This window comes from Gracilinanus agilis, chromosome 4 (genome assembly GCF_016433145.1).
Source record: "Gracilinanus agilis isolate LMUSP501 chromosome 4, AgileGrace, whole genome shotgun sequence".
NCBI classification, from domain to species: Eukaryota; Metazoa; Chordata; class Mammalia; order Didelphimorphia; family Didelphidae; genus Gracilinanus; species Gracilinanus agilis.
The window spans coordinates 206,351,861-206,369,148 of NC_058133.1; the positions used below are offsets into that span (position 1 = coordinate 206,351,861).

Consider the following 17,288-nt stretch of genomic DNA (forward strand, 5'->3'; position numbering starts at 1 on the left):
TGTGGTCAAAAATATTTGATACTTTAGAGAAGTCAAGGATGACTTGCTGATCAGCAGTGAGGGGTATAGCTGAGGTTTAAGTACTGTGATTTTTAATGAGTAAAATCAACTCTGTGTAACAACAGCAAACACATTTATTAAGCCAGGCCGTGCTAGTTTTGAGGATACAAAGAAAGAAATGCAATAGTCCCTCCTCTCGGAGAACTTAAGTTTAAAGGGAATGGCAAGTGAAGCACTAGGGCAGCTTTGGCAAAGATGTGGCATGGTGCTGGCACTCGAAGGGCTGTTCTGTTCCTCCTCTTCCCAGTGCCCCAGGACTTTTTTTACCTGCTGCTCTCCCTCCCCCTCCAGTTATCCAAAGCAAGTACTTTCCTCCCTCAACTCTCTCTGGTAAATGAGGGGAAAGAAAACTGACTGTGGAAAGCATCTGAAGTCATTGTTGGAAAGATAGGTTAGTAGAAAGGGAATGAGTCAGGAGAGCAAGGGGTCATAAGGAAGAGGGGTCGATCTGAGTGGAAGATTAGTAAAGGTGTTGATCAGACAATGTAATTTCAAATTCTGAGTAATTCCATTAGAGGTTGAGGAATTATGACCAATTTGTTAGAAAGTTTGTTAGCCATGGATATTTCTGACCCCAAGGATTTTGGCAGGGGAATAGAATAGATAAATGATGAGCTAAGCATTGAAGTCAATGAGAAAGTTGTATGCATTTTGCTTCCTAATGAGTTGGTTAAGACTGCTTGGGAAGTTGTTTTGGAGCTTATTACAAGCTTGTGGCTAAGTGAAACCAGCCCTTATCTTCTATTTTCCCTTAAGGCATAATGTGGGGAAAAATCACTGCCAACTTCCTTCCTCACCATGGAATAGAACCTGTGTATTGTGCACTTTCTAGTACCTGGAAGAAACAGAGAATGAGTAAAAACTGTATTGATACTTAGCCTAAAGCTTAGAGAACATTAACTTCCACTGGCAAGCTCTATTGTTTGTCATGTTCCTTAGCCAACCTAAAAGCTGCCTATATATATAGTTATCTCTCCCAGATACCCTCCTAGAAAAGGTTCCCTTTTTAGCCCTAAAAAATTGAAGTCTATTGTGTTCTTTAAGCCCTTTCACTGCCTCATTTCTTTAAAAGCAGAATAAACTTCCATGGCATGGCTTTATAGTCCTAACATTGATTCTCCATGGGAATAAGAGCTAAGTTTTTCAGGAATTCTTACATGATCTTGGGTCTCTTTACTCCCCAGGATCGTGGAAACAACAGCAACGTGATGAGTAACTATGAGGCCTACAAGCCCTCCACAGGGGCCATGGGAGACCGCCTGACTGCAATGAAAGCTGCTTTTCAGGTCTGACATTCAGCTTAAATGGCACTCTCAAGGGAGAACTCTGTTACATCAATAAAAAGAACAAAAATCATGGGGGTGGTGGGAGACGAAATGTTGGCCCTGACCAGTTAGGCTTCATAGTCTGATTTTCTTTAAATGTACTTAATTAATTTAGAGTATTTTCCCGTGGTTACATGATTTATGTTCTTTCCCTTACCTCCTCATACTCTGATTTAATGATGGCACCAGTAAGGTGATAGATGCTTGGGGTGACAATTTCTAGGAATAGGATGGCAGGATTGGGGTAAACAAGAAAATAATTTCCTGACTCATTTGAGATACCTTGATTCACCTTGCCTACAGCCAGGACTATTTTCATGAATATTATCAGATTTATGTTCCCACTGCAGTCTTAACAGCTCTGCATCTTAACAGTTCCCTGAGCTATTTTCAAAGTGGTAGCTGCCATAGTTCTTTAGAGGACAGTTTGCTCCACAGGCATGATTTTGGATCTATCTTCTTCCCTAAATTAACTGGGCCCTTAGTTACATGAACCTGCTTTCAGGCTAAGGGTTCTTAACTTTTTGTCATAGAACCTTTTAGCAACCTAGTGAAGCTTATGGAACCTTTTTTAGAAAATGTTTTTAAATGCTTAAAATATGTGAGATCTTAAAGGAAACCAATTATATTAAAATAAAGTTGCCAAAAACAAAAAAAAGTTTAAGGACTCCCAGGTTAGGAGCCCTTGCTTCAGACTATTCTATTGTAGTTGATTTCCTGGGTTTATCAAGTCCTAACTGTGAATATATTATGTACAAATAGTTATACTTTGATACATGACAGATTTTGTTCTGACCATATCACCTGTAAGGTGAATTTTCACACATTAATAATGGTTTCCCCAATGATGTGGCCTACTACCTCTTTCTATTCCCTCAGCTTATGGGAGGAAGAGCAGAATAGAATACTGTCATTGGGAATGACAGAGCCCTGGTGCACAAGTGGAATTGTTAATACCGTTTATCCCTTTACTTATTTTCTCTTGAATTTTGTCTCACTTATACATGTACTTTCTTTCTCTTATAGTCGCAGTACAAGAGCCATTTTGTCGCTGCCAGTTTAAGCAACCAGAAGGCTGGGAGCTCTGCTGCTGGGGCAAGTGGGTGGACAAGTGCAGGGAGCTTGAATTCCGTCCCAAGTAATTCAGCCCAGCAGGGCCATGCCAATTCTGACAGCCCCATTGCCACAGCCACCAAGAGTATCCCAGGCTTTGCCAGTGCTGGGAACCTTAGCAGTGTTCCAGGAGGGTACTCACCTACTGGAACTCAGGCTCTCAACAACACAGCCTCAGGGAGCAACAACCGAGAAGGAATTGGTGGTGGCAGTGGTAATGGAAATAGAGAGCGATACCCAGAGAACAGAGGTAGTAGTCGCCATAGCCATGGAGATAGTGGTAATCGCCATGGTGATGGTCCCCGTCATGGAGATGGCCGGCATGGCGATGGATACCGCCATCCAGAAAGCAGTGGCCGGCATGGAGATGGTCATCGGCATGGAGAGAACAGACATGGGAGTGGTGGCCGACATGGGGAAAGCCGGGTTGGGAGTGATGGTCGGAATGGCGAGAGCAGGAAAGAGGCTTGTGGTCGTGAAAGCAAGACAGATGGCAGGACGGACACCAGGACGGACAGCAAGACAGACTTGAAGACAGACAAGACAGCAGATGGCTTTGCTGTGCCTGAGCCACCCAAACGCAAGAAGAGTCGATGGGACAGTTAGAAGGTGTATACAGAAGCATGGAATGGAATGGGTGGAGTGTATTATTTTTAAAAAGGATTTCTTCATAAATGGCTGTGTCCTTGGGGATAAGTTGGGGCCCATAAATCTGAGATGCAAAGATCCTCTGCTCCTAAAGGACATCAGTAGCCAGGGCCTAGAAATAAGACCCCTTCTTTAGAATCATTTTTCTTAAGCTTCCTTTGAAGCTGCTTTGGTCCTCATTGTGTGAACCCTCATGTTGAAGCAGGGCACTAGCCATGGGGAGTGCTAGAGCTCTAGCTAGGGTGAAGCTTCTGGTATGTTTTGAGAGACTTAAGAGCAGTCAGGCAGCCGTGACTGTTCCTGAAATCCGATTTAGGTGATGAGGGGCCAGTTGAGGTTGTCCTGAGTAGAGTACAGCTGTGTACTCTGTACTTTTGTTTGTTTTTTTTTTTTTTCCTTCAACTCCCAACAGATTTTCTCCTTTTTCCAGTGGCCAGGTAAGAGTTAGTGTGAATTGGGCAGGTTCTCTGCATTGTTTAAGTTTTAGATTCCACAAATGGCACCACACCAGCACAACTGTGTAAGTTTCTGATGTGGTTGTAGGTGCACTATGTCATTGGGAAGCAGTATTTTGGCTATTCAGCCAGAAACTTTCAGATGTATATGGGAGAGAGCAGGAAGCTGTCCTGAACAAGCTGAGCCCAGAACTACAGTGATTAGGAAGTATTCTGGAAATTGTTCCTAGACCTAAGCTGTTTCTTAATTAAAAATAAACCTCAGCAGTTTTAAAAAAATCTAATTTCATTGTATATTACCTTTTTTTTTTTAAACTTTTGCCACAATAATCTTTTTGCTGAAATTTGTTTTCATCCTGTTTATAAAAGTATCCAGAACTACCAGATTTTGTGACACTTGTGAAGGTTTCTTTCAGATGTGCATTCCTTTTTGCTTGCTCTAGTAAATGTTTTATTACTGGGAGAATGCCTGGTTTGTGTGTCATTATCAGATTTCTTATAGTGGTTTCCCAGAGACCCTGACTCTTTCACTATCTGAAGAGTAATACCCTATGCCATCTCTGATGAGACCATACTTTGGGGTGGTAGGAAGGAGTTTAAATCAGTATAGAGAAGTCCCTTGACAAGTCAGATGCAGAATTTAGACTCCTGAATGTGTCCCCTTAAATTTATACCTCTACCTTTTTTGAAGCTTTTATTTTCCATAGTTGCCTTTTCTCACAAGGGAACAGAACAGTACAAAATATTGGTCAGTGACCAGTACCAGAAAACCATTAACTACAGAGGGCTGTGATATGAACATCAGCTTTTCTTTCCACAGAAAAAATGAGGCAAGTTTGAAACTTGTCCAGGTCCTAGGAAGAGGAAATAGCTCAGCAATTCTCTATAATCCTTCTGGATCCTGTCTTTCACTTCCTCCTCCTGCCTTTGTGGCCTTTGTGCTGCTGCTCCTTCCGTTGTTGTGCCCTCAGGTCCTTTTTCATCCTTGTATCCACCACTTTAAAGTGACCTTTGACTCCAGCAGGTCTTCTTACCTTCCGACCCACACCTTTTTTAGCCACAACATAGGTAACCTGGCGTTTCTCCTTGCCAAGCCCAGCCTTCTTGTAGAGGCTGCAAAAGGAAAGTGCAAATTGAAACTCTCCTTCCTTTGCTCAAAACATGAAAACTTCTAATTTATAATATGGAAAAAGTAGTAGATAAAAATCCACTTAAAATCTCCATGGGGCCGGTGGGTTCTGTTTTTAAGAAAGTAAAGGGGTCCCAAGACCAAGAAGTTTTATGTTCTAGACCCAACCACCCTTTAGTTCTACTTCACCTTCGCAACTGGGCCATCTTCTCCCGCTCAGAGATGTCCACTGTATTTACCACAGCCTCTGCCTTCCGCTTAGTCTGCTCCATTTTCTTTAACATCTATGGGTAAAATCCTTGGTTACATGACTGCTTTTTAGCCAGTTGGAGGAAAACTTGAGCCTGCCAAGGGCCTTGGAAAACACTATCACTTACTCTACGTTTCTTTCGGGCCTTGGCCTCAGCCACTTTTTTGATGGGCCGAGCATTAATTTCACGCCAGCGTTTCCGGTACTCCTCCACTGTCTTTTTATCCAAGGGCAATGGCCGAATTCGATACTGCTTTTCATCTTGCACAAACCACTCAGGGAGGTCCTCTTCCTCCTCATTGTATGTATACCTAGATGAAAAAAAGTACCCATTGCTTTCTTAAAGTAGCTGTCCACTCACCTAGAGCCCATCCTTCCCCATAATTCCTAATCTTCATACCTACTAAAGGAGTCATCTATGAGATCTCGCCGTGCTTTCCGGGAAGAGGCAATCATGGCACCAAGAGCTAGACCTTCTGGGTTCAATATCTGGCGTTTGACTAAGGGAACAGTTTTAGAGTTCAGTACCCAATAGGCTTATTTTCCCAGAATGCCCCTATCTACCTTCCCAAGGAAGTAGAACTCTGGCCCTCTTACCTGGATTCTCAATAGGCACCACCACAAATCCATCTTCTGGCTCTATCAAATGGCCTCGCTTCTTACCTCGGGGACCTTTACTTAATTTTCTATTGGAAAGAAAGCATGAGCCTGCTCAAATCCCCTTCCCTGACGAAAGAAGGGAACCATTTGAGAAATGGGCAGGGAGATGGCATTCTCTTTGGACCATCACCATATGAGGCTCTCACCTCTCATCTTCACTGCTGCTATCACTGTCTGAACTGCTGGTCTCTCTAGCAGAAGTGGCTGCATTTTCTTCAATGACTGGCTCTCCTGTGCTGGTGCTCTGGGCCTGATGTTGGGGAGGCACCTCTGCACTTTTTGAATTCATAGGCTTTGGCTGGAGTTTCTGTTTTTCTTTACAGTGGCTCTCATACAACAGCTGAGCCTGGCTTATCTCCACAGCCTGATCTTCATCATCTTCAATCCCAGCAAAACCACCCTGCAACAAGGAAGCGCTTCAGAACCAAGAGAAGGGAGGGCAGCTAGTAACACAATAGTTAGAACCCTAGAGCCAGAAGGTCCCAGGTTCATATCTGATCCAAGACACTTCCTAGCTGTGGCCCTGGGCAAGTCACTTAACCCCATTTTGCCTAGCCTATACCACTCTGCCTTAGTTGTTACCAAGATAAAAGATAAGGGATTTTGCTTTTTTTGAAAACAAGAAACAAAACAATTTACCTTCTTCCTTGGAATCAATACTTACATATTGGTTCTAAGGCAGAAGGGCTCTAGACAATGGGGGTTTTAGCTAGAAAGTGTTTGAGGTCACATTTGAACCCAGGACCTCCTAGTCTCTAGGCCTGGCTTTCTATCCCGAGCCACCTACTTGCCCTCAGTGAAGGGTTTAAAACAAAAAGAAAGGGGAACAGAAAGAAGCAACCCTGTCCACCCCTACTGCCTTCCCAATTATTAATCCTGAAATCAAACCTCATATCCCCATCTCAGTTCAAATTTCCATATCTGGTCTTACACTTACTTTGGAAAACCACAGGTTGGTTTGTTCTTCCTGAAGGACAGTCCTTTCCTCCAGTGGTACCAAAAGAGGATTCTCTTGTTGTTCTTCCTCTTGATGCGGTTGCTCTGCAAACTTTACACTGTGGGCCCAGAAATAGACCACAGGTTCTTAAGCATGGAGGGAGGTTTTTGTGGGCTCCCACACCAATGTTCACAATTAAGATACTTTCACGGAAGATGTTCCCTTCTCCGTATTATGATGTTTAAGAGTGGAAAGAAACATCATCAGACCACCATAGTGGCCCACCAACACTGGACTCACCATTTTTGAGACGGAGGAGCCTTGTATCCCTTAACTCCCACAAGCTCTTCAGGGTCCAGGTCACTAGCCAGAGATTCATCATCAGCAACCTCACTCTCTTCATCAGATAAATAGATATCACTCTCTGGTTCCTCCAACAGGAATTTGTCTGCAGTCCCCATATTGCCTTGTGCCACTTCCTGTAGTAGCTGTGGTTAGATGGAAGACAGGCCAGGACTCATCAAAATGATGCTTTTGCATTTTCAAAGTACTATATCTTCAATTTATGCCCATAATTCCACTTTTGGAAAATTTACTGCTATAGTTTCATGCATAGAAAACTTCCTTCCGCAACTTACATCTAGAGTTCTTGGTTTTGACCTCTGGGGCCAAGCAAAACAAGTCTGATCCTCCCACATAACAGTTCTTTAAATACTTGAAAATATTTATCATATTCCCTAGGTCTTCTCATTGAACTTCCATATCCATTCCTGACAACATTCTTCCTGGGATGTAGACCTCAGAACTAAGACTCCAGATGTGGGCTGAACAACTTGGCATGAACCAGGAGGATTTATCACACCTCCCTTGTTCTGGAGGTACAATAAATGACAGTAAAACCTTAAGTTTTGACTGCCTTGTCTTACTGCTGACTCAGCTTACTGGTGAGTCCTTGCCTGGGATCTTTTATGTAATCTGGCCATTATCTCATTACAGTTGAGTTTATGGTGCTAAAAGTAGGAGCTGGAATTTCAAAGATGGAAGTGTAGTATTAGATTTAGTCCATGGCCCAATTTTGTGTCACTACAGATCTCAGAAGCACATCTTTATCCAAGTCACTTAAAAAAAAGTTGAGCAGTTAGCAACTCGGGACCAAAGGCAGATAGATCCCCTGGATCACAGGAGAGGCCTTCCAGAAACTGGTTTAGGTTCTAATGTTCTCAAACTCCATGAACAAGTCTGTTCACCCTAATGCATGTATATAGGCTCCTTATCCCATTCTTAGCCCTCACCGTTTCAGCATATCATACCAATTACATGCATGTTTGACTCAGCACAACAATCCATATATTCCAATTCTTAGCCCTGGGTTTTTCACATTCTATAATCACAAGTTACAAAGTCAATATAATAAAATAATTCTAGGTGAATCAGTCAATTCTGTAGGAAGAGTATAAAAAAAATGATCAGCCAAATGACAGTATAGTGAGATTTTGCAAAACGAGGCTAATTTTTAAAATAATGAATCATTGATATTATTTTGGAAAGATAGTATTTGGTATGCACAAGAGGTCTATAGTCTCAAGATATTCCACATATACTAAATAGCCCCAAAACACACCCCCCACCCATCCCACCTGGTGGCCACGGATTGTGCGCAGGGAAAACATCCCAGTTTCACCATCATCTGCAATGGACACTCCAGGCAAATCCATCTTTAGTTCTACTCGCTCACGTTGTTTCCTCTGCTCCTGAAGCAGCTTTTTTTTCTTCCTGGATAATAGTACCCATGGAATCAACTGGTGAACTCCAGGCATCAAGAGTTCCCCTCCCCCCCCCCCCCCCGAAAAAGGCTGCTTTTTCCAAACCCCACAAGCCTCTCCCACATCTGGTAACTCAAAAGCCAAGAACCTCAAGCCAATCAAATCTAGGATTAGTTATAAACAAGCCCTAGACACACATGAAAACTGAAGTTGTGAACTGTGAACCTATGATATGATGACTCAAATCTTCTAGTAAAAGTAAGATCGTCTTAATGTCACAAAGTAAATGCTATGAATGCTGGCTTTTTTGTATATTTGTAAAAGATATTTTCTTAAAAAATTATGTCTTCCAGTACATCCTTATCCTTTGTGCCCTAGGATAGTTCTCTGCCTTCCCTACTTATAAGGCCAGGCCACTCCCATGCTTCTCACCTCTTCAGCTCTGCTACCTCCTGGGCCTTCATTTCTGCAAGAGCCCTGTCCAACTCCTCCTCCTCCTCAGCATCCTCAGCAGCAACTGTTGTCTTTTTTCCTTCTTTTTGTTCCTCTTCCTTCTCCTCCTCCTCCTCTCCAGAGCTCAGACTGCAGTGGAGGCAAGCATATGAATGAGGGCACATTCAGTTTCAAAGGTTCTTTCCCAATCCTCCTCAAATCTTTTGTTCTACTCTGACCTCAGCTCACCTGATGTCCAGTAACTTTGCCTGATCTTTTAATTTCTTGGCCACGAATCGACGAAGCTTTGTTCTCCAATTCAGTAGGGACCTGTTGCAAAAGCTCCATTACTAACTGCCCCAACCCTATCATCATTAAATGCCTCACAGGATGCATAAAACTTACAATCAGATAAATTAAGTTCAATGCTTTGCCCCAACCCCAAATTTCTGACACAGTTTTCCAACTCTGAGAAAACCAAGTTACATTTTCCCCTCAAACCTCATTGGGTTCTACTTCCTCTCAAACTTAGGCTTGCTCCCAAGGTCCTTCCCAGTCACATAATTTGGGATGTCTGTCCTCATACCTGAGCTCTTTTCGCCCTAGCACTTTGATGTCCTGGCAGTACACCTTTACATCCTCACTAGTGGCTGGATGCTGCTCCAATTCCTTATCATCCAGCATGATCTGCTCAGCAAGGAAGGAAGATAATCAGAGAAGCCGAAAGTAAACTTCCTTGATGGGTTAGGGCAACTTTTCCACATATCCCTTTCCCAGACATACCTCACTAGCTTTGGAGAGGAAGTCAACAGGATTGGCAGCTCGGAGGAAGTCAGTGATAGAGACCCGATGATAGAGAGTAAGGTCACCTTCAGCATAGCCCTCAGCCTAGTGGGATAGGAAAGAAACAGAGAACAAACAGAAGTCTCCTTTGAATTCTCAATGGTCCACATTTCTTCTCCCTCTCAAGAAATTTCAGGGTACGTCCATTTCTTTTCTACATGCATACCTTGGGCTTCTTCTTGGTTACCAATTCAGTCACAGTCTTGGCCTGAACTTCAACCTCTTTAAAGGCAAATTTGGGGTCAAAGAATTTACTGTCAATCTTATCAGGAGCCAGGAAACCTGGAAGATATGTGCAGAGAGAAAAAGATGAAGAGAACACTCTGAGAAAGAAAAAGGGCATAGGAGAAGAGTAGACTAGAGAATATAAAGGAGAGCTCACCCTGGCAGACCACAAAGATCTCTGCAGATTCCTGTCGAGAGGCCTGGGGCTTAGTTGCCTGAACATGGCGAAATAGCTGCTGGAAAATCCAGAGAAGGGGTTGGTAGTCACGGGAGCGGAAAACCTTAGTGATAAAGCAGCCACCACGTGCCAGGAAATCACAAGTCAGACGAAGTGCCATCAAGGTCAGGTGGGCTAAGAGGAATCAAGACTTGTCAGCTAGGGAGCTCAGAACTTGTGAATAAGCCCAACCCCAATTCTCCTTAGGCACCTTGTGAGTAAGCATCATGGACCCAGCTAGCCCCTACGTTAGGAGCCCCATCATTGAGCACAACATCAACCTTCCAAGTCTTTAGCTCCTTCCTGAGAGCCTAGAGAAAGGAAATAGAATGTCACATCTCTTAGCTAATCATTAGATCTTCCCTATAGCCTAAGCCATTTCAAAGGTTTAATAAATGCTTTTATTCAAAGAACACATTTGGACATAACAATGGGGACTGGCTAAAATCAAGAATAACACATAATTAGCCTCATATAAATAGCACAATTGCACTGGATATTAGTTTGGGGTAAAAAAAGGGTCCCAAACCCCCTCCCCGTTATGTATCTGTATTTCTCATAACTGAAGAAATCCATGATGAAAAATCCAATCAGATTACAAAGAACATATGGACCTGGCTCCACACTATTCATTTTTACTTCATCATCCCTCCACCAGCTCTACATCAACTACCAATTTCCCTCAAACCCCACAGCATTTCATCCTCAGAATACCCCCTCCCCAGCCCCCACTATAACTAGGCCTAGATTCAGCTATGCTTCACTTTACTCTGCCATTTTTCTTACCAGAACCCAAACGCATTGAATAAGTATGCTCTGTGCCACTACAAAGATCATCTTCAATTTGAATTATATACTCAGTGCTTGGCAAAAAGTTAAGTGCTTACCAAATGTTTTTCCCTTCATTAGGTCAAAGTTCTTTCTCCTATGGAAAGGGTTCCCAAAGGTGGGAGGAGTCAGGGAGTAGGGGTGAGGATAGTGGCTTAGAATCCCCAAATAAACCACTGAGAATGATGACAAGGTATGAAAGCACTGAGGAAGGAAGGCTTACTTGGCGGCACTTTTCAGTTGTGATATCCTCTTGCAGTGTAACCACATTGGGAATGGGCTTAATTGGAACCAGGTCCACCCCTAGGGGAAAAAACAAAACAGTGAGATCTAAGCTACTACATGGGAGACAGAATCCCAAACTCCCCACACCAAGCAGCCAGGAGTGACACCTTAACACTTACCCACAATAAGGCTGGACACTGGCATAAACTTGGAAGCCACCTGCAGCCTGGAGAATTAAAAAATGTAATTAAAAAATACTCAAAAATTCTTCCCTGCATCTCTCAGTCACTTAACAGGATGAGGGGAGGGGAGGAAAAATGAATATGGAGGGGGAGCTGGGTAGTTCGGTGGATTAAGAGCCAGGCCTAGAGATGGGAGGTCCTAGGTTCAAATCTGGCCTCAGACACTTCCCAGCTGTGTGACCCTGGGCAAGTCACTTGACCCCCATTGCCCACCCTTACCACTCTTCCACCTAAGAGCCAATACACAGAAGTTAAGGGTTTAAAAAAAAAAAACGAATATGGAAATGTTCTGCATGACAACAGAGGTATAACCCTGATCAAATTGCTTGCCAGCTCTAGGAAGGGGGAGAAGGGAGAGAAGGAAGACATCATGTAACTTCGGAAAACATGTGAAAATGTATTACGTGTAACTGGTTATAAACAAAAAAGTTGTCTTTCCTCATATGTAAAGAAATCTGTTTCTGCTACCATGAAGGAAGGGTAGGTTTTGTTGTCATTGTGGGGGAAAGTTGGTAAAATAACTTTCAAATTCTTTTGTTAAATCTTCTATGCCAATCACATTTCTAAAATCTATGAAGGGCACTGGGGTGGGTGGGGGGAAGAGACAAATACCAATCATTGGGATTGCTAAGGAAATCAGTTTCCGAGGATATAGTTCGGGTACCTAGGAACACAAAGATATTGTCGATTACGTGTAGAAACATACTTGAATAAGACCTTTAAAACACTAATCCTGAAAAAAAAAAAAATTGGAACATCGAAACCCCTACGAAGTCCCTGGCCTACGTTGCAAGGAAAGCAGCCATGGGGTTGGAAGGAAAGGTTTCCCGGAGGCGGTGATTAAATGCCCAAGGAAGGGGCAGCGATAACCCACCATCCCCCAGGCGCCGCGCACAGGTCCAGCAAGGCCCGGGCTTTCTGCAAGAACTGGAAGCGGCGATTCAGCTGGATCAACTTAAAGGCGGAGCGGGAACGGAAGCCTGGGGAAGGAATAAGGCCTAGTGAGCGGAGGCGGGGCCGAGGGAGGCCCAGAAGCCCCGCAGGGTACCCCCCAACTCACCGGTCTCCTTTGCCAAGTGGTAGAACTTGTCCCGCCGGCTCTTCCCGACTTTGCCCTTCTTCCCCATGGCGCAAGATGGAAATATCCCTCAGCCCTGTCCGGGGGAAAATCCGGAATCCCCTTTCCCGGGAATCACTGAGTCGGAGAAAGCACTTTCCAAAATCCAGAAGTACTTTCAGTCAAACTTCTGGGGGCACGTGTAGACTGGGAAAGCACTTCCTCCCTTCTTGGTCGCAGTCGCTCTTCCGTAAAGACTCCGCCCCTTCAACCATCTTGAATTTGTCCAAGCTTTCGGTAACGGCTTTTGTTGTTGTTGTTTTTGATAGGACGATGGGATTTTACAATAGGGCGGGACTTTTGAGGTCATCTAATTGCTACGGAAGACAGGGACAGGAAGTGATGTCTTCAAGATTTCTTCCTCCTCCCTCTCCCGATCCCATAGAAATAAAGCTAGGACTCTGATAATGGGTGTTGAAGTGATAGAAGCCAGGAGAGTGTTGTCAAGAGAGTGTTGAGGAAGAGCATTTTCAGGTCTCATTCCGCACTCATTCCCTCTCCCAAGCAAGGATTTCCGACCTTCCCAATAAGATTTTTGCTCACGTTCACTTCCTCGCCCCTTGCCCCGGAAGCTTTATTCTGCGGGCCACGGCCGCGGACGCTCCCGCCCTTCTGCGCTTGCGCCCAGAACCTCTCTTGGATGCCGGCATCCGGCTCTGTGGAGGGAAGATGGCGCTGGATGGACCGGAGCAGGTAAGGAGGCTATGGCGGGGCTAGGGCAAGGAATTGTGGGGCCGGACAGGATTTGGAATTCCCATCGAGGCGAGGGATAAGTCGGAATCTGGTTCAGACTCGATGGAGGCAGGAGACCAGCCCGAGCTGGGGCGGGTGCTTCCCCAAGGGCCAACTTGCTTTGTCAGAGCCGCCACGGCTGGATCAGGCCCGCGGAAAGAGCTAGGAATGAGGCCCTGCGCCCGGATCGCAGGGACCACAGTAGGATGGCGGGGCACCTTCGTCCCTTTCCGCGTGATTGGTATTCGTGTGTGTATGTGTGTTTGTGTTGCTTTCCCTCAGATTGATCGTAAGGTCTGGGAGGGCAAGAAGTGAGTTTGCTCCCCTCCTGACCCAAACCAGCGCCTGCCTCACAGGTCTCTGTGCCGTAGGCACTCCCACAAAATGTTATTTGATAACATTTTTTCAGCAGATGGAGTTGGAGGAAGGCAAGGCAGGGAGTGGACTGCGACAGTATTACCTGTCAAAAATCGAGGAACTTCAGGTGAGGCCACTAGAGAGATGGGACGGGGTTGAAGGCATATGTATGTGAGATACATATAAATATGTGAGCCTGTGTGTGTGTGTGTGTGTGTGTGTGTGTGTGTGTGTGTGTATATATATATATACACACACATATATGTATGTCATTTTGAGAATAATCATCCTTACCATCAATTAGGTTAAGAACTGGATTGATGGGGAGGGAGGAGATATAAGTATTATGGGAATAGGGGTCAAATTTGGGGGAAAGGGAAGAGAAATTCACTTCTAAGATTCTTCCCAGGATATTCTGAAAGAATTGCTGGGTTCAGAAAGAAGTGAGACAAGAGAGAAGGCATGGGGAATTGGGCTGCCAGATATGATGGGAGATGAGTTTTTAAAAGAGTAGGAAAACTTGTTTGAGGTCTGAATTCAAGCAAGATGGACAAGTCAGTATTCTAATTCATAGAGGAACTCTAAGAATAGACACTAGATGGAATGAAGACATACTGAAAGGAATATTTCTAAACTTCACTGGGGGGCTTTGATGCTTTTTTAGGGTAGATAAGGTATCCCGTTAGTAGAGGTAGGGTTGAGATCTATATGGTCTTTATTAGAGACTTCATTGTTTTAGTGAAATGTCAACCTGGGCTTAAAAAAAAATTCCTCCAGTATTTTGGAACCCACTTTGAAAAGGCCTATGATTTCTAGGATAGAATTAAGCAGGCTTTTCATTGGATCTTATTGAATCACAGCAGTACTCTTGAGAAGATAGAGCAAAATGGGTGTAATCAGTTTGCTAGACTCTGAGACCAGGTGCATTGTGCCTTATTTTTCCTTACAACCATCTTGAGAGAATTTGGCTAGGATGCTGTTTCTAGTTACTTGCCTACAGATTTTATCATTTGTACTCTGTCCATTATAGCTGATTGTTAATGACAAGAGTCAAAACCTCCGTCGTCTACAAGCACAAAGAAATGAGCTAAATGCAAAAGGTAAGAGCTTAGAGTTGTGACTAATTCATAGATTCTGGGTTCTGGTACCTTTACTACACATCACATCTTAACACAAAATAACATCTAACTGGGCAGCTAGGTAGCACAGTGGATAGAGTACCAGTCCTGGAGTCAGGAAGACTCTTCTTCCTGCGTTCAAATCCGACCTCAGACACTTCCTGTCTATGTGACCCTCAGCAAATCATGAAACCCCGTTTGTCTGTTTCCTCATGTAAAATGAACTAGGGGAAAAATGGCAAAGCACTCCAGTATCTTTGCCAAGAAAACCCCATTGGGGTCACCAAGAGTCAGACACAAGTAAAACCACTGAATAGAAAAAGCATGTGATTAACATTATGATTATCATTACTTCCTGCTTCAGATATATTGGAAAGGTTCCACAGTAGTGCTCATATTAATTGGATTGGGAATCAGGTAATGTGTTGAGCTATTTAGCAAAACATTAGCAAGATAACCCCAAAATGGCTCATATTTGTTTCTACTCCAGTGCGCCTACTACGGGAGGAGCTGCAGCTGTTACAGGAGCAGGGGTCCTATGTGGGAGAAGTGGTCCGAGCTATGGATAAAAAGAAAGTTTTGGTCAAGGTACAGAGTTTGATCTCGGGGGCAGAGTTTCTTTTTTATATTCTTATCCCTTAGATAGATATTTGGGGAACAATGTCACATCATGCTGGCTAATAGAAAAAATATATGTTCTTTTAACATTCTTCTGCCTTTCCTTGATTGTATGGCTTGGTACCTGGGATGGAGGGAGGCTGGTACCACTTAGAAAACTAACAAGCTTCTCTCTCTAGGTACATCCTGAGGGGAAGTTTGTGGTGGATGTAGATAAGAACATCGACATCAATGATGTAAGTGTAGCAGTTCCAGGAATTCAGGGGATGAGGGGCTAGGGCCTGTCTGTGCTATACTGTAGTGATGTTATCTCCTAAAATGACCTATTCACCACAACCAGGTGACACCCAATTGCCGCGTGGCCCTGCGAAATGACAGCTACACCCTGCACAAAATTCTACCCAACAAAGTAGACCCATTGGTGTCCTTAATGATGGTGGAAAAGGTGCCTGATTCTACCTATGAGATGATCGGTGGCCTAGACAAACAGATTAAGGAGATCAAAGAAGTGATTGAATTGCCTGTTAAACATCCTGAGCTCTTTGAGGCACTAGGCATTGCACAACCCAAGGTGAGGGATGGGATTTTCCTGGGGGAGTTAGAAGTTCTAGGCAGTGCCTTGAACCACGAAAGTCACAAAGAGAGGTTGGGTCAGAGACAGTTGTGCCCGAAAAACATTTACTGGGATTTGGGATAATTGGAGTGGTCTTTACTGTGAGATGACTTGAGTTTCACCTACCCTGCCTAGGGTGTGCTGTTGTATGGACCTCCAGGTACTGGCAAAACTCTCTTGGCTCGGGCTGTGGCTCATCACACTGACTGCACCTTTATTCGTGTCTCAGGCTCAGAATTGGTACAGAAATTCATTGGTGAAGGTAAGAATGATAGGCAATGATAAAGTCATGAGAAGGTAACCTCAGTTGAACTGAGGTTAAGAGGCCAGCCAAGAATCTTTCTCTGCTGCTGCCCATCCACCTTTTGGCATTCAGCTCTTGACGTAAGTTTGTGTATTTCAGGGGCACGAATGGTTCGGGAATTGTTTGTCATGGCCCGAGAACATGCTCCTTCCATTATCTTTATGGATGAGATTGACTCCATTGGCTCCTCAAGGCTAGAAGGTGGCTCTGGTGGGGACAGTGAAGTACAGCGAACAATGCTAGAGCTGCTCAACCAATTGGATGGTTTTGAAGCCACTAAGAACATCAAGGTGGGTTGGAGCAGGCAGGGGGGAAAAAGGATAGAACCTAGCTCTAGGAAAGAGAATAAAGACAGCTGATGAACCCTCTTGCCTCCTACAGGTTATCATGGCCACCAACAGAATTGACATCCTGGACTCTGCTCTACTTCGCCCTGGGAGAATTGACAGGAAGATTGAGTTCCCGCCCCCTAATGAGGAGGTTGGTGGTAGAGAGTACCCAGAGAAAGCTGTCTTAAGAAGGGGTGAGTGTAGTGCTCAAGGCTTCCCTCTCCTCTCTACCACTATAGGCACGACTGGATATCTTGAAGATTCATTCTCGGAAAATGAACCTGACTCGAGGCATCAATCTACGGAAAATTGCAGAGCTCATGCCTGGGGCATCAGGGGCTGAAGTGAAGGTAACGATGTTTTAGGACTTGAGATCTGAGGGTCCTGTTGAGGACGAGTCATGGTGTCTTCCAATCTGATTTTTTTTTTATTTGCAGGGTGTATGCACAGAAGCTGGAATGTATGCCCTCCGTGAAAGGCGTGTCCACGTCACCCAAGAAGACTTTGAGATGGCAGTAGCCAAGGTAAAGAGGCTGTGACTGGGGAAGCCATCATAATATACTCTGACCTATAACTTTGTTAAAGGAGGGATAGGATTATTACAACAGCCTATCATTTCTTCCTTCAGGTCATGCAGAAAGATAGTGAGAAGAACATGTCCATCAAGAAATTATGGAAATGAAGTGGTCAGCCTTACATCTCCCAAATAAAACTCTCTGGGACCCTTCTCCAATGATTCTAGTCTTTG

The 17,288-nt window shown here is 44.2% G+C and overlaps 3 protein-coding genes across 6 annotated transcripts in view; 2 read left to right on the forward strand and 1 right to left on the reverse strand.

Moving 5' to 3' along the window:
• The window catches only part of DDX42 (DEAD-box helicase 42), a 46,925-nt gene extending 42,861 nt beyond the window's left edge, over nucleotides 1–4,064 (forward strand). For both annotated transcript variants that reach the window (XM_044673937.1, XM_044673938.1), the window contains 2 exons: nucleotides 1,245–1,346; nucleotides 2,412–4,064. In XM_044673937.1, coding sequence (XP_044529872.1) covers nucleotides 1,245–1,346; nucleotides 2,412–3,104 — 795 coding nt within the window. In that variant the 3' untranslated portion in view covers nucleotides 3,105–4,064. The remainder of the gene's footprint in view (nucleotides 1–1,244; nucleotides 1,347–2,411) is intronic.
• Nucleotides 4,065–4,251: 187 nt separating this feature from the next.
• On the reverse strand, nucleotides 4,252–12,494 carry FTSJ3 (FtsJ RNA 2'-O-methyltransferase 3). Of its 2 annotated transcripts, none has more exons than XM_044673940.1 (20): nucleotides 12,413–12,494; nucleotides 12,227–12,332; nucleotides 11,290–11,336; nucleotides 11,109–11,188; nucleotides 10,269–10,368; nucleotides 9,998–10,192; nucleotides 9,782–9,897; nucleotides 9,556–9,660; nucleotides 9,359–9,459; nucleotides 9,022–9,102; nucleotides 8,773–8,922; nucleotides 8,215–8,350; nucleotides 6,878–7,065; nucleotides 6,578–6,695; nucleotides 5,787–6,040; nucleotides 5,578–5,657; nucleotides 5,381–5,480; nucleotides 5,108–5,291; nucleotides 4,920–5,014; nucleotides 4,252–4,714 (listed from the first exon to the last, which is right to left on the reverse strand). In XM_044673940.1, the coding sequence occupies exons 1-20, from the start codon at nucleotides 12,477–12,479 to the stop codon at nucleotides 4,510–4,512; spliced, it is 2,508 nt and encodes an 835-aa protein (XP_044529875.1). In that variant the 5' UTR covers nucleotides 12,480–12,494; the 3' UTR covers nucleotides 4,252–4,509. The 2 variants fall into 2 exon arrangements, with proteins under 2 accessions (XP_044529875.1, XP_044529874.1); XM_044673939.1 differs by having other exon boundaries at nucleotides 4,253–4,714; nucleotides 5,578–5,666.
• A 607-nt stretch (nucleotides 12,495–13,101) lies between these two features.
• Nucleotides 13,102–17,276, forward strand: PSMC5 (proteasome 26S subunit, ATPase 5). Of its 2 annotated transcripts, none has more exons than XM_044673943.1 (12): nucleotides 13,102–13,162; nucleotides 13,611–13,685; nucleotides 14,589–14,658; nucleotides 15,167–15,264; nucleotides 15,474–15,530; nucleotides 15,635–15,865; nucleotides 16,043–16,169; nucleotides 16,311–16,501; nucleotides 16,593–16,691; nucleotides 16,780–16,890; nucleotides 16,978–17,064; nucleotides 17,169–17,276. In XM_044673943.1, exons 1-12 carry the CDS (start codon nucleotides 13,139–13,141, stop codon nucleotides 17,220–17,222), a joined length of 1,224 nt encoding a protein of 407 aa, XP_044529878.1. In that variant the 5' UTR covers nucleotides 13,102–13,138; the 3' UTR covers nucleotides 17,223–17,276. The 2 variants fall into 2 exon arrangements, with proteins under 2 accessions (XP_044529878.1, XP_044529877.1); XM_044673942.1 differs by having other exon boundaries at nucleotides 13,118–13,162; nucleotides 13,614–13,685.
• Nucleotides 17,277–17,288: the final 12 nt, after the last annotated feature.

Excerpts from the sequence above, each read along its gene's own strand:
- FTSJ3 (XM_044673939.1), bottom strand. The coding sequence starts at position 12,479 with ATGGGGAAGAAGGGCAAAGTCGGGAAGAGCCGGCGGGACAAGTTCTAC. Across the intron at positions 11,189-11,289 it reads AGTGTCCAGCCTTATTGTGG|GGGTGGACCTGGTTCCAATT; the intron begins GTAAGTGTTAAG and ends TTTTTCCCCTAG. Across the intron at positions 5,292-5,380 it reads ATAGATGACTCCTTTAGTAG|GTATACATACAATGAGGAGG; the intron begins GTATGAAGATTA and ends TTTTTCATCTAG.
- PSMC5 (XM_044673943.1), top strand. The coding sequence starts at position 13,139 with ATGGCGCTGGATGGACCGGAGCAG. Across the intron at positions 15,265-15,473 it reads AAAAGAAAGTTTTGGTCAAG|GTACATCCTGAGGGGAAGTT; the intron begins GTACAGAGTTTG and ends TTCTCTCTCTAG. Across the intron at positions 15,531-15,634 it reads AGAACATCGACATCAATGAT|GTGACACCCAATTGCCGCGT; the intron begins GTAAGTGTAGCA and ends CACCACAACCAG.